Raw genomic sequence first — 25,441 nt, 5'->3', positions numbered from 1 at the left:
AGCATTGTGGCCTGGAGAACTCATTGTGGCCTGGACTATTCTATATAGTCCATGGGGTCACAAAGAGTCAGTCATGACTGAGCGATCTTCACTTTCACTTTCATTTATGATTGAGTAGTAGTACTCCAATGTGTGTGTGTGTGTGTGTGTGTGTGTGTGTGTGTGTGTGTACCACTTCTTCTTTATTCATTCATCTGTTGATGGCCACTTAGGTTGCTTTCAGATCTTGGCACTGTAAATAATGGTGCTATGAACCATTGGGATGCAGGTATCTTTTCAAATTAGTGTTTTTGTTTTTTTCGTGTTCTTTGCATAAATATCCAGGAGTGAAATTGCTGGGTCATATGGTCATCCTATTTTCAGTACTGGCTCAAAAATAGACACATACATCAACAAAGCAGAATAGGCAGCCCCAAAGTAGATCCATGCACTTATGATCAAAAGAAATTTGATGGTAAGTTGTTAACAATAATCAAGTTTCTATGAGAAGGAGTGTCACTGACAAAATAATTGAGTTGAATGGAAATAAGAAAATAAAAGTTTCCCAGTAAGAAATGTTTGCTAAAAATGAAATCATATTGAGAAGCACCAAGTTATAAGATGTAGGTATGATCCACACCTATGACTCCGTTTTCATACCATGAAGTGCTTTTGTGATAGTTGTATAAAACTCTTTAAAATGAGGCACACATTACAAGATTTCAGTTCTTCTTCCATCTTCTTGATGAGAATGTATCACAGCAGAAGATTCTGAATGTTCTGGAGAATTGTATTTTCTTTGACCTTACTCTATTTTTAAAATTTAAAATGACTAATGCATTTGTATCATACCATGATTTCCTTCAGAAGTGAAACAAGTAGGGGCACTTTGGACGAGAGATTAAAAGTGTGGTACTATGTGCACACAGCATAACAGGCAAAAACAGGTCACGGCCAACGCAGGTGACTTTGGCTAATCAGGCTGATAGATCAGGTTCCCATGGTTATCTAGGTACCTGAAGTGGACATTCAAATCTCAGATTAGCTTGAAGAGGCAGAGTAGTAATTGTATAGAATTCTGAGACTCACATAGTCATTCTAGTACTCAATAAACTCTTTGACCTTAGACATCTTATTCCCTTAAATTCCAAAAGGTATTTAAGTAACTCTGTTTCCCAGGCCTCTTATGAAGTAGAGGATAGAGAAAATAATGAAAAAGCCCATAAATGAAAACTATTTACAACTTATATCAATTTGAAATCAGTCACCATATTAGACTCCTAAGGGAGCCCTAACAAAACATCACCAACTGTTGTGGCTTAAATAACAGAAATTCATTTTCTCACAGTTCTGGAAGATGGAAGTAAAAGATCAAGGGTACTAGTTGGTTTAGTTTCTCCAGGGGCATCTTTCCTTGGCTTACAGACAACCACCTCCCGTCTGTGTTCTCACATGGCCTTCTCTTTCTGTACCAGCACTCCTGGTATCTCTTCCTTTTCTTAGAAGGACACTAGTCCTGTGAGACTAGACATCCTTAAGACTTTATTTTACATTAATTACCTCCTTCTATATATCTCTAAACATAGTCACATGGAGGGTTAGGGCTTCAATTTATGAATATAAGGGTATGCAAATCAGTCTATAACAGCCATCTACTCCTAAATGTCTATCTTTTAAATAGTAGCTCACAAACTCATCCTCACTACTGTTGATTCACTTTTGACTATCATTGCCTTCATCCAGACAATCCCAAAAGCTTTAAAACAATCTGTCTCTAGATAGCCTTTTCTCCATATATCCTCAACAAGATTGCCAAAGCACTGTTTTAAATGAAATTCTACAGAATGAGGGGGCTTCCCAAGTGGCTCAGTGGTGAAGAATCTGCCTGCCAATGCAGGAGATGAAGGAGACGCAGGTGCAGCCCCTATGTTAGGAAGATTCCCTGGAGGAGGAAATGGCAATCCACTCCCATATTCTTGCCTGGAAAATTGCACGGACACAGGAGCTTGGCGGGCTACAATCCATGGGGTCACAGAGAGTTGGACACGACTAAGTGACTGAGCATACACGCATGCTACAGAATGAGGTTGAAGCCCCTAACATGGTGGGTAAGGCCTATTGTCACCTGAATCCTCCTGTCTCCCCATCTTCCTTACTGTCCACTCCATTTGGACACTGACATACTCCTTTATTACCAGCTGCCTTGAAATTCCCCTTATATTCAGCACCTGGTTCCTCTACTTGGACTGCCTTTTCGCATCTCTTAAGCACCTTGTCATCTTCAAAACTAGGACCAGTATCATTAACTCTGTAAAGTCTCACTGTCCCCTAGACAGATTTAAATTCTTTCTCAGTAAATCTCTTTAAATCATACCAGTTTCTATTACTGTTATTGCAGTACAACTTGTCTCCCTTTCTAGACTATAAACACCTTGGGTACACAGTAGCTGTCATTTATGTCCTTCTACATTTTTAAGTCTCAAAGAAATTGTTGATTATTAAATACATGTTGCAGTCCATGGGGTCACAAATAGTAGGACATGACTGAGCGGCTGAACTGAACTGAAAAACATATAATTATACAGACAAAAAGTACATTTTGCACTGATTCCTCAACTAGTGGGTATTGTCCACAATACTCAAAAAGTTGCAAATACATAAGCAGTCTTTGGCTCTGCTCTATCTCTGTATAAAACTACCCCCAAGCCCCACCAATGGATCTGTGATGTCAAACAGGCTTGAGATCTTGAAGGTCAGACTCAACCAACTTCATTTAGAAACTGGTCCCAACTAAGGCTTTCTTGAGGGCACAGCGTCATGTTTTTTTTTCATGACAGAGAGACTATCCGGAATCTGAAAACTTGGCTATATCTAGAAAAAGATATCTAGATATATATAAATACACTGTACTACTCAAAGACTACCAAACCAATCAGTAAGACGTCGCTGGAATATACTTAAATTATGAAGTACAATAATCTAATCATCCCCACTAGGTTCAATGCATTCTCATTTCTCTCACTTATTCTGAGAGATTGCTCACACCCAAACCCTGCTCCAGCCAGCCCCAACTTCCCTTCACTCAACTCACACTAAAGCAGAAAAATAAAACAAAACCAAACAAGAACTACTCAGATCTAAGTGTGAGATAAAGATTCTCTTCCCAGAAGCAAGCCTGGAGAGAGACATTTAACATCTTAGAGCCACACTGGCCAATATGCAGCCAAACAGTATTCTTCCAAATTGAGATGTGCTACAAGTATAAATTACAAATGGGGTTTCAGATTAAGTGGGGAAGAATCAATGTAAAACATCTTGTTAATAATTCTAAATTAATTACATGTTGAAATTATAATATTTTGGATACAGGTAGATTACATAAAATGTAGTATTGATTGCAGCTGTGTTGGGAAAAAATGCTACTAGTAATTATCAATGTATCTGTCTGTGGCTCCTGTGTGAAGGGTGGCAAGAGGCAAAAATCACAGTTAAAAATAGCAAATCTGTGAAAATTAAACATGTTTAAATTGAATAAGTTATTTAAAATCAGTATGTTAGGATAAAAGGACCTTAAGTCCCAAAGAGTCTGCGGTAATATATGTAAAGAAAAGATGACCTTTTATTTGTAGCAGAACTAAAACAGAACACAAACTGGGTAGCAAATACTATGGAAATGTAGTTTGTAAGTTTTTCTTTGTTTCCATGAAAATGAACTATCAGTCTTCTTTCTTTTGCCTTGAAATAAAATATCCATTGCTCAAAACTTGCTAAAATATTCACAAATAACTTACTTTTCCTGAAAGCTCCATTTGCTTCTTTCAAACAAAAGAATAAGAGAACTTCAAATGTTATGATTATACAAAAATAAAGTGTCAGTTGTGGAATACCAGAAAGATACAAATCACTAATGGATTCTAAAGTACAGTATAGCTAAGAAAACTCTATCTCCTTTAAACTGTTAGTCAGGAACAAAAGGGCACATGATAAAATTAAAACATTTTTCACACACTGAAAAATGATTTAAAATTAAAAAACCCTTCCCATTCTGCATGATTAACCTAGAGAACACCATGTCAGGTGATATTTACAAATAGACATTTCAAACAACACCCAGGATCTAAAGAAATATTAGCTGAGAAAAAAATGTCCTCAAACCATGAAGAGAAAATAGTTCCCAGCTGAGGATGCTCAGTGTTTTGCACATGGTACAGTGTTGCAACTTCTGATACATTAAATTAACCCCCCTGAAGCTTTTACCTATCCTCATTTAAAAAGAGGAGGGTAGGCTTCCATATGCATTCTTTGTATTCTTTGAAGAGATAAATGTGGTTTTATTTAATAAAATCCAAATGTAGCTTTTGCGGGGCAGAGGAGAGAGAATGCCCTTGCTCTTTAGGTAACACACAAATTATCTAGCAGGACAACAGGACAAGAGGTGTCTGGGGAAACTGCTAAAACCATTAGGAATAATTGGGATCTGGTTGTTAGGTCTTGGAACCTTAGCCTATTCTGAGTGTTGATCACAGAGCAGATGGTCTAGTGGGAAAACTGGACCCAGCATGTGGGTCAGGTAGGATGGATATGGATAGTCTTATCAGCAGTGGGAGAACAAATGGTGGCATGTTGAACATTTATGCTTAACTATCCAGCAACTAAGCATACTTATATTTTGGCAATGATCGCAAGATTGGTTGGAGGCAGAGTGCTAACTCAATGGACATGAATTGAGCAAATTCCAGGAGATAGCTGAGGACAGAGGAGCCTGGAATGCGGCAGTCCATGGGATTGCAAAGAGTTGGACATAACTGAGCAACTCAACAGCAACAACAACAGAGCCCCAGCTAGCGCTCCAGATACCGACAAGGACAGATGTTCCCCTTCCCTCATACCTGGATAACTAGAGCATGCAGGTGAGACTTCAGCAGGGACACTTAGATGCCCTCTGCCATGGTCTTTGGCTCTTGGGAAGTGAATCAAAGACTTTGACCAATTAGACTTGAACACTGCAGGAGGAGTTCGATTTGAGACTTCAGCAGCATGATGTTGAGCATCCAGGGTTGGAGAAAACAGATAGATAGTTTCAAATAAGAGCCAGAGTACCATCCACAGCATTTTAATCAGGCCATTCCTACAATAAGATCGTGGATGTGTGTTTGCTCCATCGGTTGACATCTCCCATCAACCTACTCCCAGATCTTTCCAATACATTTATTTTCTACTTAAATGAATCATAGCTAAGCCTATTTAGTTAACACCAACGAAGAACTGAGAAGGATGTCTAATGTGGAACCTAAGTAGGTGACTTCAGGGAACATGGTCAATGAGAAAAAGGGTTCACAGCCTAAGAACTTGTGAGAGATTGATACAAATAAGTCAGAGGCTCAGTTCTAGAATATACAGAATAATGGATACATTACTGAGATGAAGATGGGCAGAGAAACTAAAATCTAGTTTTAATAATGCTGGGAGGGAGCCAGGATCCAACAGAGGCATGAGATCAAAGCCAGACCACAAGCATTCTGAATGCTATGTTGAGTACAAAAAAAGCATACAGATCATGATGTGATCTTGGACAAATCAAGGAACCTCTCAATTCCTTCATTTCTTAGTCTATCAATAATGTTACTACCATATGTCCAGACTCAGAAAACCCAGGATGTTTGGTTTCTGAACATGGAAACATGAAAATACAAATCTTTTTGGAATGATAAAAACCATACCTGGATAAAAATGCAAGCTTTTATTACTATTTAATATATAAAACTGAATATAATAACCATCTAAACTAAAAACTGACTGCCCATGCAATCTCATCATGCTCATTAGGAAGTCTGAATGAAATATGGATATGATATGAACACTGAAAAAATATTTTCCGAATATGGACAAAAACTATGGCATAGTAGAATGTTTCACTTTCTATAAATATGAGTTCATCTACTATGGGGATTCTAAGACATCACATGATGAGACTAAGACCCAAGGTAAAAATATGGAATCTCAAGGTGGCAGAATCATATCCAGGATTCAAGTGATTAGGTGTTTATATAAAGTATAGTTGGAAAATAATATTAGGCAAAACATATAGGATGGCCAAGTATGGTTTTAAGTACTAATTTAATCCTCACACCTCACTGAATCCTTACTTAATCATTAAATCTATATTATGTTGTAGGACTACTGTTATACTCAGTACACTTTTAAAATAAGTAAGAAAACTGAGGCACAGAGAGGTTAAAGTAATTGTCCAAGGACATAAAGCTAGTAAGGTGTTACATGTAGGATTTGTATTCCAGCAGCCTAACTGCAGAGTTGATGCTCTAAACTACCATACCGTATTGCTTCTTAAAGAAGAAAATATGTTATTAAAGAGCAAGGATGTCAGAACCTTGGATTCAAAATTGAACAACCTTACATATATAATCAATTCAAGACTGCAGTTTTCATTTGAGCCAGACACAATTTGGTTTCTCCTGTCTCAGCAAGAACCGTTGTACCAAGAAGTATAAATATAACTGCCTGTCCTGTATCAATTTTCAGTGTGTCATTCTCAAAATGCAAAGAAGTTGATGATAAACACTTTAATTCATTCAACAAATATTAAACACTAGCTTTCATACACAATGCTTGTTGTAATATGCTTGCATAATTTTCCATTACAAATAGATACGCCTAATACTACAGGTTCCATTTATGTGAGGAGGAAAATGAAATACTGTAAAGATATTTAGATGGAACGAGTCAGCAAGGATGAGCGCAATATTGGTCAAAGGCAAATATTTTAAAGAGGTTAGGATTTTTCGTCTTTTAATTTGGTGTGTATTAAAGGCTGCCCCAATTCTCAGCATTTTCCTGACTTCAATGTCCCTGTGGATGACCAGTGACCACTCTATTTTCCAAGTTTCAGATTTTGTCCAATCTAATCATTTTTCCTCCTTTCCATTTCAGTGTCCCCCTCTCATAATCACCTCTTGGGTTCTTCCATGACCTTGAATTGATCAGTATCAGGAACCTTAAACTCCAATACCCTGATCCCTGACAACAGCTCCCTCCTCTTCCAGATCTCTGACTTCCCTACTCCTAACACACCTGTTCTTTAAACTATGAATCCTGGTGCTACCCCTAATTTTCCCTTGTTTTCTAATGTTTATCCTAGGGAAGCTCCACAGTCCAACACTTAAACCCATGTCTCTCCCTCTAACACACTTCCATGTCTGCAGCTAAAGCTAAGTCCTACAGTCAGAATTCTCTCCCTCAGCAGACAGCTGAGCACGGCTGGAGCAAGACCAAGTCCTCAAATGGGCTTTGCTGAAAATGTTTTCTTTACAACATCATCTTCAAAACCTTATTTTTTTTAACTGCCTTCTAGGAAGCTTCCACCTGAGTATCTTAAATCACGTTCTCCCTCTCCTCAAATCTTCATCCTCTTTATAAACTCAGGTTGGTCGCTCAGTCGTGTCCTACTCTTTGCGACCCCATGGACTGCAGCAGCCTAGACCTCCCTGTCCATCACCAACTCCCACACTTTGCTCAAACTCATGTCCATTGAGTTCGTGTTGCCATCCAATCATCTCATCGTCTGTTGTCCCCTCCTGCTCCCGCCTTCAATCTTTCCCAGGATCAGGATCTTGTCAAATGAGTCAGTTCTTCACATCAGGTGGCCAAAGTATTGGAGTTTCAGCTTCAACATCAGTCCTTCCAATGAATATTCAGGACTGATTTCCCTTTAAGATGGATTGGTTTGATCTCCTTGAAGTCCAAGAGACTCTCAAGAGTCTTCTCCAACAGTAAAGTTCAAAGGCATCAATTCTTCAGCCCTCAGCTTTCTTTATAGTCCAACTCTCACATCCATACATGACTACTGGAAAAACCATAGCTTTGACTAGATGGACCTTTGCTGGCAAAGCAATGCCTCTGCTTTTTAATATGCTGTCTAGGTTGGTAATAACATTTCTTCCAAGGAGCAAGCATCTTTCAATTTCATGGCTGCAGTCATCATCTGTAGTGATTTTGGAGCCCTCCCAAAATAAAGTCTGGGAGGAGACTGTGGCTCGGATCATGAACTGCTTATAGCCAAATTCAGACTTAAATTGAAGAAAGTAGGAAAAACCACTAGACCATTCAGGTATGACCTAGATCAAATCCCTCATGAGTATACCGTGGAAGTGACAAATAGATTTAAGGGTCTAGACCCGATAGACAGAGTGCCTGATGAACTATGGACAGAGGTTCGTGAGATTGTACAGGAGACAGGGATCAAGAAAATCCCCATGGAAAAGAAATGCAAAAAAAACAAAATGGCTGTCTGAGGAGGCCTTACAGATAGCTTGGAAGAGAAGAGAAACGAAAAGCAAAGGAGAAAAGGAAAGATATTCCCATCTGAATGCAGAGTTCCAAAGAATACCAAGGAGAGATAAGAAAGCCTCCCTCAGTGAACAGTGCAAAGAAAGAGAGGAAAACAACAGATTGGGAAAGACTAGAGATCTCTTCAAGAAAATTAGAGATACCAAAGGAACATTTCAGGCAAAGATGGGCTCGATAAAGGACAGAAATGGTATGGACCTAACAGAAGCAGAAGATATTAAGAAGAGGTGGCAAAAATACACCGAAGAACTGTACAAAAAAGATCTTCACGACCCAGATAATCATGATGGTGTGATCACTCACCTAGAGCCAGACATCCTGGAATGTTAAGTCAAGTGGGCCTTAGAAAGCATCACTACGAACAAAGCTAGTGGAGGTGATGGAATTCCAGTTGAGCTATTTCAAATCCTCAAAGGTGATGCTGTGAAAGTGCTGCACTCGATATGCCAGCAAATTTGGAAAACTCAGCAGTGGCCACAGGACTGGAAGAGGTCAGTCTTCTGTCCAATCCCAAAGAAAGGCAATGCCAAAGAAGGCTCAAACTACCGCACAATTGCACTCATCTCACATGCTAGTAAAGTAATGCTCAAAATTCTCCAAGCCAGGCTTCAGCAATACGTGAACCGTGAACTTCCAGATGTTCAAGCTGGTTTTAGAAAAGGCAGAGGAACCAGAGATCAAATTGCCAATATCCGCTGGATCATCGAAAAAGCAAGAGAGTTCCAGAAAAACATCTATTTCTGCTTTATTGACTATGCCAAAGCCTTTGACTGTGTGGATCACAATACACTGTGGAAAATTCTGAAAGAGATGGGAATACCAGACCATCTGACCTGTCTCTTGAGAAACCTGTATGCAGGTCAGGAAGCAACAGTTAGAACTGGACATGGAACAACAGACTGGTTCCAAATAGGAAAAGGAGTACGTCAAGGCTGTATATTGTCACCCTGCTTATTTGACTTATATGCAGAGTGCATCATGAGAAACGCTGGGCTGGAAGAAACACAAGCTGGAATCAGGATTGCCGGGAGAAATATCAATAACCTCAGATATGCAGATGACACCACCCTCATGGCAGAAAGTGAAGAAGAACTAAAGAGCCTCTTGATGAAGGTGAAAGAGGAGAGTGAAAAAGTTAGCTTAAAGCTCAACATTCAGAAAACTAAGATCATGGCATCTGGTCCCATCACTTCATGGCAAATAGATGGGGAAACAGTGGAAACAGTGGAAACAGTGTCAGACTTTATTTTTTTGGGCTCCAAAATCACTGCTGATGGTGATTGCAGCCATGAAATTAAAAGACGCTTACTCCTTGGAAGGAAGGTTATGGCCAACCTAGATAGCATATTTAAAAGCAGAGACATTACTTTGCCAACAAAAGTCCGTCTAGTCAAGGCTATGGTTTTTCCAGTGGTCATGTATGGATGTGAGAGTTGGACGGTGAAGAAAGCTGAGTGCCAAAGAATTGATGCTTTTGAACTGTGGTGTTGGAGAAGACTCTTGAGAGTCCCTTGGACTGCAAGGAGATCCAATCAATCCATCCTAAAAGAGATCAATCCTGGGTGTTCATTGGAATGTCTGATGTTGAAGCTGAAACTCCAATACTTTGGGCACCTCATGCGAAGGGTTGACTCATTGGAAAAGACTCTAATGCTGGGTAGGATTGGAGGCGAGAGGAGAAGGGGACGACAGAGGATTAGATGGTTGGATGGCATCACCGACTCGATGGACATGGGTTTGGGTAGTCTCCGGGAGTTCGTGATGGACAGAGAGGCCTGGCGTGCTGCAATTCATGGGGTCGCAAAGAGTTGGACACGACTGAGCGACTGAACTGACTGAAAATAAAGTCTGTCACTGTTTCCACTGTTTTCCCATCTATTTGCCATGAAGTGATGGGACCAGATGCCATGATCTTAGTTTTCTGAATGTTGAGCTTTAAGCCAACTTTTTCACTCTCCTATTTCACTTTCATAAAGAGGCTCTTTAGTTCTTCTTTGCTTTCTGCCATAAGGGAGGTTTTATCTGAATATGTGAGGTTACTGATATTTCTCCCGGCAATCTTGATTCCAGCTTGTGCTTCATCCAGCCCAGCATTTCTCATGATGTACACTGCATATAAGTTAAATAAGCAGGGTGACAATATACAGCCTTGATGTACTCCTTTTCCTATTTGGAACCAGTCTGTTGTTCCATGTCCAGTTCTAACTGTTGCTTCCTGACCTGCATACAGGTCAGATGGTCTAGTATTCCTATCTCTTTCAGAATTTTCCACAGTGTATTGTGATCCACACAGTCAAAGGCTTTGGCATAGTCAATAAAGCAGAAATAGATGTTTTTCTGAAACTCTCTCTGATTTTTCAATGATCCAGTGGATGTTGGCAATTTGATCCCTGGTTCCTCTGCCTTTTCTAAAACCAGCTTGAACATCTGGAAGTTCACAGTTCACATGCTGTTGAAGCCTGTCTTGGAGAATTTGGAGCATTGTTTTGCTAGAGCGTGAGATGAGTGCAATTGTGCGGTAGTTTTAGCATTCTTTGGCATCACCTTTTTTGGGGAATGAAATGAAAACTGAACTTTTCCAGTCCTGTGGCCACTGCTGAGTTTTCCAAATTTGCTGGCATATTGAGTGCAGCACTTTCACAGCATCATCTTTCAGGATTTGAAATAGCTCAACTGGAATTCCATCACCTCCACTAGCTTTGTTCGTAGTGATGCTTCCTAAGGCTCACTTGACTTCGCATTTCAGGAAGTCTGGCTCTACATAAGTGATCACACCATCATGATTATCTGTGTCATGAAGATTTTTCTGTACAATTTTCTGGGTATTCTTGCCACCTCTTCTTAATATCTTCTGCTTCTGTTAGGTCCATACCATTTCTGTCCTTTTTCGAGCCCATCTTTGTGTGAAATTTTCCCTTGGTATTTCTAATTTTCTTGAAGAGATCTCTAGTCTTTCCCATTCTATTGTTTGCCTCTATTTCTTTGCACTGATCACTGAGGAAGGCTTTCTCCTTGCTATTCTTTGGAACTCTGCATTCACATGGGTATATCTTTCCTTTTCTCCTTACAAACTCAGCAGATGCTTTTCATTCCAATGTGCCCCATTCATCTCTAGACAGGAGCACTCAACTCCCTTAGTCTCCTGCCCTATGTCCCAAGTACAAAGTTCCTGTTCTCAGGAATAGTCTTAATTCCCTCCTTCCCTACCTACTCCCAGGGAGTCATATTCGACACTGCTGTTATATTCGACAGTGCCCTATGTGGGTCCATTCATTCATGTGAAATTCAAGTACATCCTTTGTCTTCAGTTCTGGACTGTTACCAAAACCTTGCTTTCATCTAAAGGCATGTTTAATTTCTATTTTGCAAATAAGACCATGTATACCATTTTTCTAGATTTCACATATATGTGTTAATATATATTTTTCTCTTTCTGACTTACTTGACTCTGTATGACAGTCTCTAGGTCCATCCATGCCTCTTATTTACAAAATAGAAATAGACACACAAACAAAGTGAACAAATGGATGGACATCAAGGTGGGTGGGGAGGTGGGATGAACTGGGAGACTGGGATTGACATATATACGTTATTGATACTATGTATAAAATAATAACTAATGAAAACATACTGTATAACTCAGGGAACCCTACTCAAAGCTCTGTGGTGACCTAAATGGGAAGGAAATCCACATAAGAGGGGATATATGTATATATATATATGTATATCTGATTCACTTTGCTATACAGTAGTAATTAACACATTGTAAAGCAACTATACTCCAATAAAAAATTAATTTAAAAAATAGAAAAAAAATAAAGGCATGCTCAAGTCTTTCACCCCCATCTCATCTACCTCACCCTCTCCTCCCTCCATAGTCCCCTCTTTCTGCCATCCATTTTCTTATTCCTTCCACCAAAGCTCTTTAAAAATTTGATTTATACTCAGTCTTCACTTCCTAATCACTCATTCACACTTTCATCTACAGCCTTCTGGCTTGTACCCCTGTCTCCAGCACTTCCCTGTCAGGGGTCACAATGCACTCCTACATCCTAACTCAAGGGACAGTTTATAGCAGTGTCTTCTCAGTTTCCTGTTCTCTCCTCCTTGAAACACCTATCTCCTTCATTTCAAGGACAACACTTTCCTGGTGTTTTTCCCTCCTCTTAACATTTTCTCAATTCCCTTAGCTATATTCTCTTCTTCTAGTTCCTAAAAGGCTGGTTTCCCTAAGAGTTCTCCTCTTTCTCCAAAGATAAGTTCGTATATTGACATATTTTTAAATGCCACCCTTGTCTTGATAACACTCCCAAAAGTCTCCATGTCCATTGATTTTGAGTTCCAGGCAATCCATTTACCCAGCCCCTAGTCATTTTCAAAGAGTTCTTAAAATTCCCTTTACTTGACCTTTCTGAAATGAACCAGTGATCTCCATCATTCCTATCTCGAAACTCTTCTTTTCCTGGATGCCCATCTCAGTTAGGAACCATCATCCACGCAGTCCCCTGAGTCAGAACCTGAACATCATTCTCTGGTGACTTCTGCCTTATTCCCAAATCCCAGAAACTGCCACGTGCACTTAGGCTAAAGCTGTACTCTCCATCCTAATTACCTTAATTCAGGCCACTACCTCTTATTTGAAATAATGCAGGAGACTGTCATATGAGATTTCTCCCCTAACCTTACCCACAAGACACCCATAGACCAATTGCTGACAGCCCAGACCTATGAATACTACACCTTACAGTACATGGTTCTTTACAACATGGCCTGTGTGAACTTTTGCTGTCTACCCTCCTCACTTCCTTCTCTTTTATTTTATTGCAATAACAGCATAGAAGTCCATGCATTTCACAAATTTAATTCTTAAAGACTGTCATTTCAAATTTTGTCTCCACTGCTTGAAATACCTTGTCATATGTCCTTTAATTGTGTGGTTTACTTCCTGTCATCCTACAAATCTTTCCCTCCAGGAAAGTTACATATTCTCCTCCCTCCAGGAAGCCTTTCTTCAGTTCCTTCTCTGCCTCTACATTAACCTCTCCCTCCTCTTGACTACTTAAGAAACATGGATATGATTTTTTATTGAAGTGCAGTTGATGGACACTATTATATAAGTGACAGGTATACATTACAGTGATTCACAATTTTTTAAAGGTTGTACTCAATTACAGTTATTATAAAATACTGACAATATTCCCTGTGTTATAGAATATGTCCTTGCAGCTTATTTTATACCTAAGTTTGTACCTCTTAATCCCCTACCATACATTGTACCTCCCCCTTCTCTCTCTACATTGGTAACCACTAGTTTGTTTTCTCTGGAGAAGGCAATGGCAACCCACCTCCAGTATTCTTGCCTGGAGAATCCCAGGGACGGCGGAGCCTGGTGGGCTGCCGTCTGTGGGGTCGCACAGAGTTGGACACGACTGAGCGACTTAGCAGCAGCAGCAGCAGTTTGTTTTCTGTATCTGTGAGTCTGCTTCTTTTTTGTTGTGTTCATTAGTTTATTGTTGTTGTTTTTTTTAGATTTCACATATGCTATGCTATGCTATGCTAAGTCGCTTCAGTCGTGTCCGACTCTGTGCGACCCCATAGACGGCAGCTCACCAGGCTCTGCCGTCCCTAGGATTCTCCAGGCAAGAATACTGGAGTGGGTTGCCATTTCTTTCTCCAGTGCACAAAAGGGAAAAGTGAAAGTGAAGTTGCTCAGTCGTGTCCGACTCTTAGCGACCCCATGGACTGTAGCCTACCAGGCTCCTCCGTCCATGGGATTTTCCAGGCAAGAGTACTGGAATGGGGTGCCATTGCCTTCATAAGTGATATCATATCCTGGTGGCTCAGATGGTAAAGAATCATATACTATATAGTCGAAAAAAATGAAAATTTGCCATTTGCAGCAACATGGATGGACTTGGAAGGGATTATGCTAAAAGTGAAATAAGTCAGAGGAAAACAAATACTGTAAGAAATGTAAATATCTCTGTATTTTTGCCCCGGTCTCTTTTGAAAGAGAATCTATAATTTTACATTGGGCATGTGCTCCGTAAAGGAAGAAACTGTGGCTTATTCATCTCTGTATCCTCAAAACTTAGCATAAAGTCTGGCAGGTAATAGTCACCCACTAAATGCTTGATGGATTGTATTGAAATGGATTTCACAGTTGGTTTTGCTTTTAAAAGTTGTCTGCAAGGATAGATTTCCCCAGCCATGTAAGTCCTGGACCAATCATCTTTCAACCTAGATTTAATGTTACCATTCCCTGGGGAGAGAAACTATTCTCTAAGATTCACACATTGTCTTTGATCACTGATTGTTTCAGCAGATCTAGAAACAGGGTCTTGAAATTAATCCATTCCTTCTCCTCTGGTCAGGAGACGTAACAGTTCACTAAATGGTTTTTAATAAAGACTAACATTTTACCCATGGCAGGGCTCAGATCAATCAAAACTTTCAGCATAAGCCACAGAGCCATATGGCTTATTACTCGGGCAATCTAATCCCATTTCCACAGCTCTTTTCATCGTGTCTACTAAATGGGAAGACAGACAGAGCCATGAGTTTTGTTACACATGAACTCTTTAATGCTGCCCATAGCAAGGTTCTCAATCCTAGTGAAAAGGACTTGATAAATCAATGGCTGCCTCTAGGGGTTGGAAGCAGTATTTCTATGGGGGTGAGAATGCTTTCTCAACTTCTTAAAGAGAAACAGCACAGTGTGCTAGAAACCGTAGAGACTTTGGAGTCAGTCTAGATAATAACCGTAGGCAATTGATAATCTCTGAGCTTCAACTGGCCTCAATGGTAAGATGAGGATAACAAATATCTCATTGACTTCTTATTTATAATGATGATAAATAAGGCAATAAGATGTATTAAACTATCAGAGAACTGGGTACATTCTAAGCATTAAATAAGTGATACTTCTTTTGTTTTCCCTTAGTTTCAGCTCCCAAAACCCCTATGGGGGATGAGCTACAGGAGTATGAACAGAGTGTGTCTGTCTTGTTCACTGCTGTCTCCTCAGTACCTAGCAGAATCCCTGGTATACAACAAATGCTCAGTAACCATTTAATGAAATGAAGTTTCTTACAAGTCTATTCTACCCACCCCACTTCCACCGAAACAAATCTTAGGTTATTCCCAGCTACAATGACACACTGATACTCTCTCTCTCTCACTCATACACACACACACCATTAACTCAGACCCAAAGCCCCAAACCAAGCTTCTCATTTTTGCAAGCTTGTCTGTCGACCTCAGTTGGGTTTAATGAATGGTTCATCTGGTTAAGTCAAAAATGTCTATTTAACACGCTAGCAATTTTATGATTTGTAAAACACCTGATAAAAATACAATTGTATTTTAAATGCCTGGACTAACATCCATCTTCTCTAAGAAGGTTACGGGGAACATAAAAAGTCCACATTGTTTATGTGCCATCTGCAGCAACAGGAAGGAGACATCTCATGAATTTCACAAGAATAATTTAGAAAGGTCATTCTGAGGTTCTAAGGGGTGACAGAAATGAAACTTACAGAAAACAAATCTGAATCAGGATCAGACTTTTCCATGAGAAAGTCTTATGTAAATGCAGAAATCCCAAATCAAGGAAATCACTCAAGATATAATTATGTAAAGCCCACGGGAATTGTTTTTAAAAAGAACACAAAGATATGAAATATCCTGTGCCTGAAATATTTCATTCTCATGTTCATTCCTGCAAGGAAAAAAAGCTCTATAATTTCTTGTTTGCATACCTTTGTTTAATTAAAAAGAAACTCATTTGAGGGAATTCTCATTTTAAGGACCATCTTCACAATTGTCAATTGCACAGGCAAATGTTTGAGAATTCATAAGATGAAAATGCTAATAATTTTACGTTTAAGAGTCCAGTATTTTAATGACTGATCAAGTTCAATATTATTACAAATTCTACTTTTGTCCTTTACTTCCTCCAAGCTCCAGACTGCTGAGGACCTTTCTGACAAGAAAACAAATATAGACTGAGTTTTTCATAAACATATCTGAAACGCTGTCTCTCAGCCAACATTGCAGGCATCTTTGCTGGTTCAACATTTAGCATACACTTCATTTTGAGCAATGGAGTTGGAACTTTAATCAATGTCAAGCAAAAACATACCACCTGTCAAATGGCTACACTGGGAGCAATAGGCAGAGATGAGGGTTGATAAGGGGAGATTTGGGATCAGGAGATAGATTAAAAGTATAAATTCTCTCAATCACACCGATGCTACCATTGCTGGACAACAGATGCTTTGCACAAACAAAATGTACAAACTGCCTTTACTAGAAAATACAGAACTGTGACAAGGCACATCAGGGCATCAGAAATAGAGCTGCTCACATCCTTCAGGAGTGGTCTAGAATTAAGTGCTTCACCTTCAGGGAGGTGAGCACAACATCCATATCCACCTCTACCATGTCAATCAATCCTAAGGTTGGGATCAGGAAGAGGCAACAGAAGAGACTTATCTGGAACAAAGAAGTCAGCCAGGCCTGGGAAGATATTTCAATAAAGTGAGACTTACAGACACACTTACGTCTGTGTAACACTTTAACCTGAAACAGATGTTTGAGGATTTTTGCCCTAACACTACCTGTAATAGTTATCCCCATTTAACTGATATAGAAAACAGGAAAGGTTAAGAACATTCATCAAAACTTCATCTCCATCATATAACTTTTATTGAGGGCTTCCTCTGTGCTAGGCATCATGCTAAAGGAATTTTATATGCGTATTATCTCATTTAATCCTTAAAGCAAGCATATAAGACAGAGATACTATAGACAGGCCACATTTCAGACATGAAAATCAAGATTAAGAGCAGTACAGTAACTTAAGCAAGATCATCACATGTGATGGAAGATCCACTTGACATTCACATATCACATGCACCGTTAACACACAGCGTGCAAACAAAAACACTCACAACACACATCCACGCCACACACAGAGATACATACCACCTACCACACACACCACATCTACCTTGCACACTCCATCTACGTGTACCATACACACCCTCCATATTTCACACCTGTACCCCACAAAGAGCATACAAATGCAATGTACACACATGCACCACACACACACACTGTTCACACCACACCTCACTCTACTTTCTGAAGAACATATCTTCAGAACTTGGTAAAGGTCTGTAGTTCTCAAGTCAAAGATAGGGAGAAATGGCTTAAGAAAAAGAAACAAAGAAACAACAAACAAGGCAGAATGCTCATCCCTCTAGATCATGGGTTCACAGCCTAGCTGTGTGGCCGGGCCACGTGGTGTTCCATCTAAGGGCGTTGGGGGAAAAATGCCTAAGTCTGAGTCTCACTGGAGATCAGTCTAATCGGAAATGTTTGGGTGGGAGGATAGAATCCCAGGTCTAAGTAACCGAAGCACACCCACTTCAAATGACACAGATGTGCAGCCAAAGTGGAGAATGATGTCTTCCGCTCATCCAAGGGCACCTGCATCTCAGCATCCGACTGCCCACGCCACAAGGAAGACCCATCCCGATCCGTGTGCCAATGCAACAGCCGGAGCTCACCCACCTGCTGCATCTCTGGCACCCTCCCCTCTCCTGGCCCCTCAACAGCTAGGAGAGATCCCTGAGAACAGGGTCAGGGGACCCTCTGAGTGGCAGCTTTCCAGCTGGCTTAAAGCCTTAACATTGAACCAAAACATAAAACAGGAAGCAGTGACAGTCACAAGGTCAGAGCCCGGAGCCTGCCTGCCCCCATGCCAGTCTGAGAAGCCACTATCTTGCCTGCATTTTGGATAACAGTTGCTGGATGCCTGACAACTGTGTGGCCAAGGCTTTATAAGAGTAAGGCACAACCAGCCCCCAAGAGCATGTGAACCACCCATTTCTGCTGACCACCAGCTTTCCTGCTTTTAATTCAAAAGGGCTCCTGCAGCCATTCTCAAATCTGAGCACCCATTTCTGGGCCTCACTATGCTCCAGAGAAACTCATTCCCAAGGCCACAGGAACTTTGCAAGTGTCCTGCCCTCTGCCTGAAACACTCTTATCTCCTGTCTTGGCATGGCTGGTTCTTTCCAGTTCTTCAGCTCAAGGCCACCTCCTCCAAGAGGCCTTCCCTGACCACTTCATTTAACAAGGCCCTTGCCCCAAATCTAGTCACTTGCAGTTTTATCCTGTCTTGTTTTCTTTTTAAGTATCACTAGCCAGTATTTTTTGACTTAATGTTGGCATTATCTACCTGAAGTTGTCATATATGCAGTAACCAAATAAATCAGTTTACCTGCCTTCTCCTATCACCTACAACAAACTCATTGCATCGTGTCCACATCTTGGCACTTAGTAGGTACTCAATAAATATTTGACTAAATGAAAAAAACATATGAGTGAATGGAAAGCAGGGCTGTTTTTTTGTGTTGTTGTTGTTTTATTTTTAGGTTTTAGGAATGTTAAGACAGGAAATACAAACCTACCTGCTGCAGTGGAAAAGAGTACATTTAATACTAAGCTGTGAACTGAAAATCCCTTAACAGTCAGGCCACCCACAAAGCAAACTCCAGGGGATACTAATCTGGAGCTCTTAACCACTAATGCATTAAACTCTCCCTTCCACATGTAAAACAGTCAGGCAGTGGGAACCTGCTATGTACACAGGGAGCTCAGTTCTGTGCTCTCTGATGACCTAGATAGGTGGGATGGCAGGGGGCAGGGAGGGAGTTACAAGGGGGAGGGGATATATATATGTGTATATATGTGTGTGTGTGTGTGTATACACACACACACATATATATATATACACACACACACATATAGCTGACTCAATTGCTTATACAGCAAAAACCGACACAACATTGTAAAGCAATTGTACTCCAATTAAAAAAAACACACACAAAACAGTTCCCTTCCTAAGTAAAACCTAAAGCAAAGAGTAAAAACGGGCACTAAAGTTTCAGTCTTCCCTGGTGCTCTGTTCTGTCTACTGTGACTGGTGTGAGAAAGAGAAGGGATGGAAAAGAACCAACAAAACCAAACAGATACACCAAGGATCAAGTCTTCATTTCTCCATGTGCAGGATTTATGTTCCAGAACTGCAGTGTAGCCCCTAACCTAACACACTATTAAGGACATGTTATCAGAAGGCTCTACCACACAAAAGAATTTACAAAGGAAAACTTGCTGTTCAAATTCAGAGACTTCACAAGGCTTCTGTTTGGATAGTTTCTCTGCAGAAAGAAAAATCCTCCAGTGAAATTTACCCTGGTCCCTGATCCAATTTGCTGGCTCCTTAAAATGAATCAGTGTGAGAGGTGTGTGTGGGGTTGCTTCCTCTAATTAACTTTGGCGGGTGAAAAGTGCACCAAAAGCCCACAGGGAGAAGCTGAACCCATGCCGCTCATCAGCGGTTCCAGGAACTGATTGAAAGAAGACTCCGAAAGCCCACTTAAGTGAAATCCACCAAGAGCAGTCTGCTTGACTTACAGAAGTAAAAACAATCAGAGCCTGGTCCTTTCTTTCCATCAATCTATCACCTGAAGGAAGACATGCTTTACCTACTATTCCCATTCTTGCAGCATCTTCCACCTGAAATACCTCTCTCCCTCTCTGTCTCCCCTCCCCCATCACCTCCCCTCCCCTGCTCAGCTATCTACTAAAATCCCACCACCTGTGAGGTGGGGGCCAGGTGGGGCTTTATAACCTCTCAGAAGATTGCTTTCTTCCTAAGCAAAACCACAATGAACTATGGAACATCTCATTGGTTCTACAATGGGTTTTGGCATTTGATCAAAAGGCAATATCGAAATTTTTTTTCCATGTGGTTTATGTGTTTATACGCCTTCACAAAGAGATTTTGAGTTCTTTGGTGACAGAGATGGTGTCTAGCCCTTTCCGTATTTTTCGGTGTCATACACACTCAAACACTTGTCTCATGATACTGAGAAAGTAAACAGAACCAGTTTGCCCCAAGGAGGTCCAGTAGGTATGAATTCTTGTCAATAGGGTCCTTAGTGTGAAGACTACTATTTGTACATCTCGACTCTCCATTTGGATACCCTTGCTAAGGCCAAACTAATCCAAGGCAGCTACCTTTCTAAGGGATCAGAGAAAGGGAAAGATCATGTGACATAATGGCATTAAGAATCACATGCTGATTCACGTATGGAAACCGAGGGTTCTAACCGAGGAAGCCTGGGCCCCAGCTTGCACCTGAGAAGCAAAGGGAAGATGATCGTGGATTTCCCCTAGGCTGTGCCAAAGTCGGCACTTGTCATCTGCCTCTGCAAGGATTACGTCACTAGCCACTGCCACTGCTGACCTTCAATACCCTCTGAAAGGAGTTCAGGGTGAACAGGAATGAGGCCCTCTGTGCTGTGGAGAAAAAATCTGACAGAACAAGCCTTTAGATAGCTAGCTATTTTCTGGAGAGGATTTTATGAGCCCAAATTCTTGCACTTCCTCTTATCTAGGAAAATAATAAAATCATTAACAGTGATACCTGCTCCTTGTAACTAGCTGCAATCCTTTGCCAAAATGTGTGCTTGACTGCACATACCCCTCTTTCACTAATATCACATACAACACTGGCATTATCCCCTGCGTCTTTGGAGCAGTTCCTCAGATCTATCCAAAATGCTGTCTCCCAGGCTACAGTCCTCATTTTGCCTCAAATAAAGCTGAACTGACAACTTTCACACTGGGCTTTTTTTTTTTTTCCAGTCGACAACTGTAACTCCTAGACTGGAATTTCCTTCAGCATATTCCAAGGAGTATTTATCTATGAAATGCTCCAAGAAAACAGATTTGGGGAATGCTGTACATTACATCTCCCACAGAGAGATGCAAACTACTCCTTAGCAAAGGCTCTCAGAAAACTTTCAGGGAGTAAATCTATTGAATTTTGTTCAACTCAGCATTTCTCATACTCATTTAAGCATGGAAAACATTTTTTCCCCCAAATTTCAGCTATTATATTCCCACAGAACTACTGTTCCTCTAAGTAAAAGGTATTCTAAGTAAATTCCTTTATCACTGCTTTTAGAAGCCCAATCCATCATCAGGGTCTCCTGGTACCATTAAGCGAGAAATAGTGCTTTTCCAGGCAATTAAGAGTTGCATTTTTCTCATTATTATCTTTCTTTACTGCCCAGAATGGACACTGGTGGCTCTCCATTTTCCATCCACCCACCTCACTCCCACCCTATTTTCATCCTTTCCTGCCCTGAGCTGAGTCACCTTGGGTGTTCTCTGTTGGTGGCCTTCCAGTGGGAGGGCAGAGGCAGAAGGGTTGGGGTAATTCTTCCTAGTTTGTTTTGTTTTTTATGTTTTCATAGGAACAGCACCAGCCCCACAATTCTGGCTGTCTCTTGCCTCTGGCATCACTATTTCCTCCCCTCATCCCTCAGACCTAAGGATGGCAAAGTCTTCCCCCTGATGCTATCACAGACTGTGCCACCTCGATTTTGTATATCCTTAACCCCACCAGCTGAGCTCGACACGAATTAGTGACTGAACAACAATAACAACCCCACACAGGCCTTTCTTAAGTAACCCAATCTATCCATCTTTGGGCATGAATTGTTCTGTCTTTTGTATGTTTGTTTGTTTTCTGGAAGACCCTAATTGCTAGAGCAGGAAAGGAAATACACAGTAAGTAAATAAGTGTATTTGTCATTTTTCAGTCACTAAGTCATGTCTGGCTCTTTGTGACCCCATGGACTGTAGCACACCAGGCTTACATGGCCTTCACTATCTCCCTGCATTTGCTCAAACTCATTACCTTTGAGTTGGTGATGCCATCCAACCATCTCATCCTCTGTAGCACCCTTCTCCTCCTGCCCTCAATCTTTCCCAGTATCAGGGTCTTTTTCAATGAGTCAGCTGTTTGCATTAGGAGGCCAAAGGATTAGAGATTCAGCACCAGTCCTTCCAGTGAAAATTCAGGGTTGATTTCCTTTAGGACTGACTGGTTTGATCTCCTTGGAGGGACTCTCAAGAGTCTTCTCCAACACCACAGCTCAAAAGAATCAGTTCTTTAGTGCTCAGCCTTCTTTATGGTCCAACTCTCACATCTGTACATGACGACTGGAAAAACCATAGCTTTGACTAGATGGATCTTTGTCAGCAAAGTGATGTCTCTGTTTTTTAATATACTGTCTAGATTTGTCATAGCTTTTCTTCCAAGGAGCAAGCATCATTTAATTTCATGGTTGCAGTCATGTCCGCAGTGATTTTGGAGCCCAAGAAAATAAAATCTGCCGCTGATTCCGTTTTTTCCCCCATTTCTTGCCATAAAGTGATGGGACTGGATGCCATGATCTTGGTTTTTTGAATGCTGAGTTTTTAAGCCAGCTTTTACACTCTCCTCTTTCATCTTCATCAAGAGGCTCTTTAGTTTCTCTTCATTTTTTCCCGTTAAAGTAGCGTCATCTGCATATCTGAGGTTGATATTTCTCCTGGCAATCTTCATTCCAGCTTGTGCTTCACCAGGCTGGCATTTTGTATAATGAACTCTACACAGAATTTAAATAAGCTGGGTGACAATATACAGCCTTGACACGTTCCTTTCATAATTTTGAACCAGTTCATTGTTCTACGTCTGGTTCTAACTGTTGCTTCTTGACCTGCATATAAGTTTCTTAGGAAGAAGGCAAGGTGGTCTGGTATTTCCATCTCAAGAATTTTCTACAGTTTGTTGTGATCCACACAGTCAAAGGATTTAGCATAGTCAATGAAGCAGAAGAAAACGTTTTTCTGGAATTTACTTGCTTTTTCTATGATCTGATGGATACTGGCAGTTTGATTACTGATTCCTCTGCCTTTTCTAAATCCAGCTTGTACATCTGGAAGTTCTCAGTTCACATACTGTTCATGCCTAGCTCAAAGGATTGAAGATTGAAGCCTACCTTGCTATCATGTGAAATGAATACAACTGTACAGTAGTTTGGACATTCTTTGGCATTGTCCTTCTTTGAGACTGGAATGAAAACTGAACTTTTCCAGTTTCATAGCCATTTGAGTTTTCCAAATTTGCTGGCATACTGAGTGCAGCACTTTCACAGCATCATCTTTTAGGGTCTGAAATAGCTCAACTGGAATTCCATCACCTCCACTAGCTTTGTTCATAGTAATACTTCCTACAGCCCACTTGACTTCACACTCCAGGATGTCTGGCCCTAGGTGAGTGACCACACGATCGTGGTTATCCTGGTCACTAAGACCTTTTTTGTACAGTTCTGTGTATAACTGCCACCTCTTCTTAATCTCTTCTGCTTCTTTTATGCCTTGCTATTTCTGACCTTTATTGTGCCCATCTTTGCCTGAAATGTTCCCTTGATATCTCAGATTTTCTTGAAGAGATCTCTAGTCTTTCCCATTCTATTGTTTTCCTCTATTTCTCCACATTGTTCACTTAAGAAAGCTTTCTCACCTCTCCTTGATATGTGCGTGTGTGTGTATATATATATGTATATATATATAAGTATATATACGTATATATACATATATGCGTATATATACGTGTATATATACATATATGCGTATATATACGTATATATATACGTATATATATGTATATATATAATATAATCCTTACCACCTTTAATGAGAAGCATTATTATCCCCATTATTTTGCAAATGAGTAGAATGAAACCAAAAGACAATGGAATAGCCTACACAGCCCAAGAGAAGCAGAAGCAAATTCAGTATGAGGGCATTCAATCTGTCAAATACTTTCTGTGAACTCACTGATACTTTGCTTTAGGTCTCGGGCTAAACTCTGGAGATAAAGGTGAGGAAAGGGCATAAAAAGAAGAGAATGGACAGAGGTTGAGACCTCATGCTATGAAAACAAAGTCTTTTCCCCTTGAAAGTCACTGTTGTAAAATAAGAACTGACTCACATCTGACTCCTAGTCCACCTGGTCCACCACCCTGATCCTGGCATGCTCCCCAGGGAACATAGTGTAGAGGGCATGGTCCACCACCAAGGCCAAATAAGAATGCACAAAGCCATCTCTTTACTGCTTCTGTCCTACTCAAACAAATGTGAAACACCTCATCAAGACCAAGCTTACTGGCTCTTGAGCTGTGTCCCTGACATACTGGATAATTAAGAGATGACAGCAGCCCCAGCAATCTGTGTATCCAAACATTAATTTTGAAATTTCTCTTCTGTTTCTGACATCTGGTTAGTATTAAGTATTACCAGCCCCCATCTTTGTATCTTAATTGCTTGGATTAACTCTTTCCCCTCACCCCACACCAATACCATTTCAAATGATGATAGTAGTAGAAAAAAAAAAAAAGTATGATAGTAGTAACTACACATGTAGCCATTAGTGAGTGCTGGGTACCTGACCACATTCTGAAATTAAGCACTACGCCTCTAGATGAAGTTTGTCAAGATTTAAAACACAATTCCAACACTTACTGCAAAACAAAGTATTTAATTTAGCTAAGTTTTTTCATTTGAAAAATGAGGATGATACCTATTCATAGAATTGTCATGACAATTAAACTTGATATTCCAGATTAAGCACTGTCTTCTGTGCCTGGTCATGCTTGGGAACCTGAAAATAAGGGAATTTGGGAAATGTAGATCCTAGCATAACAGCCTACATAAAAGAGGAAGACATTTTGTGGGGGTTGAATGGCTGTTGAGACAAACCACTGTCTACCATCTATTGTCCAGCACCACTCAAATACATTTTTATTGAGAGGAATGGAAAGACTCATCCTAACATGACATCTTCTGCTGACCAGCAGACCGTCTCAGCTGAAAGCATTGAAAGGATGGAAAAGAGAAACAGGACTGGAATCTGGCTTCAGAATATTTAACCTTTGAGGCATGGCTACATTAAAAAGTGACTGGAGAGATACAGAAACAAAAAGGAGAGAGGCGAAAGCACGAAATGGTGTGGACACCACTGGCATCTGCATTGCTAGATGCTGTGAATCTGCCCTCTGCTCTAAGCTACTCTTCTGTTTCTTTCATCACCGCCCTTATCATTTCTACTTGGATTTATGAGGTTCAAACACTGCCATCCATTTATCTTCACAGATTTCTTATTCAAAATTCACTGAAGCATAATTTA

General features: G+C 40.4%; 1 protein-coding gene across 3 annotated transcripts in view; it reads right to left on the bottom strand.

Moving 5' to 3' along the window:
* Positions 1 to 25,441, bottom strand: part of NELL1 (neural EGFL like 1) — a 987,615-nt gene that overhangs the window by 428,225 nt on the left and 533,949 nt on the right. Inside the window, exon 14 of one of the 3 annotated variants that reach the window (XM_081533742.1) lies at positions 4,869 to 5,006. The exons of the other annotated variants lie outside the window; for them this stretch is intronic. Coding sequence (XP_081389868.1) covers positions 4,869 to 5,006 — 138 coding nt within the window. The remainder of the gene's footprint in view (positions 1 to 4,868; positions 5,007 to 25,441) is intronic. 3 annotated transcript variants of the gene reach the window in all.

The sequence above is a fragment of the Giraffa tippelskirchi genome, chromosome 10 (assembly GCF_054371585.1).
Source record: "Giraffa tippelskirchi isolate mGirTip1 chromosome 10, T2T-mGirTip1v1.2.pri, whole genome shotgun sequence".
In the NCBI taxonomy this organism is placed as follows: Eukaryota; Metazoa; Chordata; class Mammalia; order Artiodactyla; family Giraffidae; genus Giraffa; species Giraffa tippelskirchi.
Note: the sequence above shows the minus strand (reverse complement) of the source record. Positions and strands in the feature narration are given on the sequence as shown.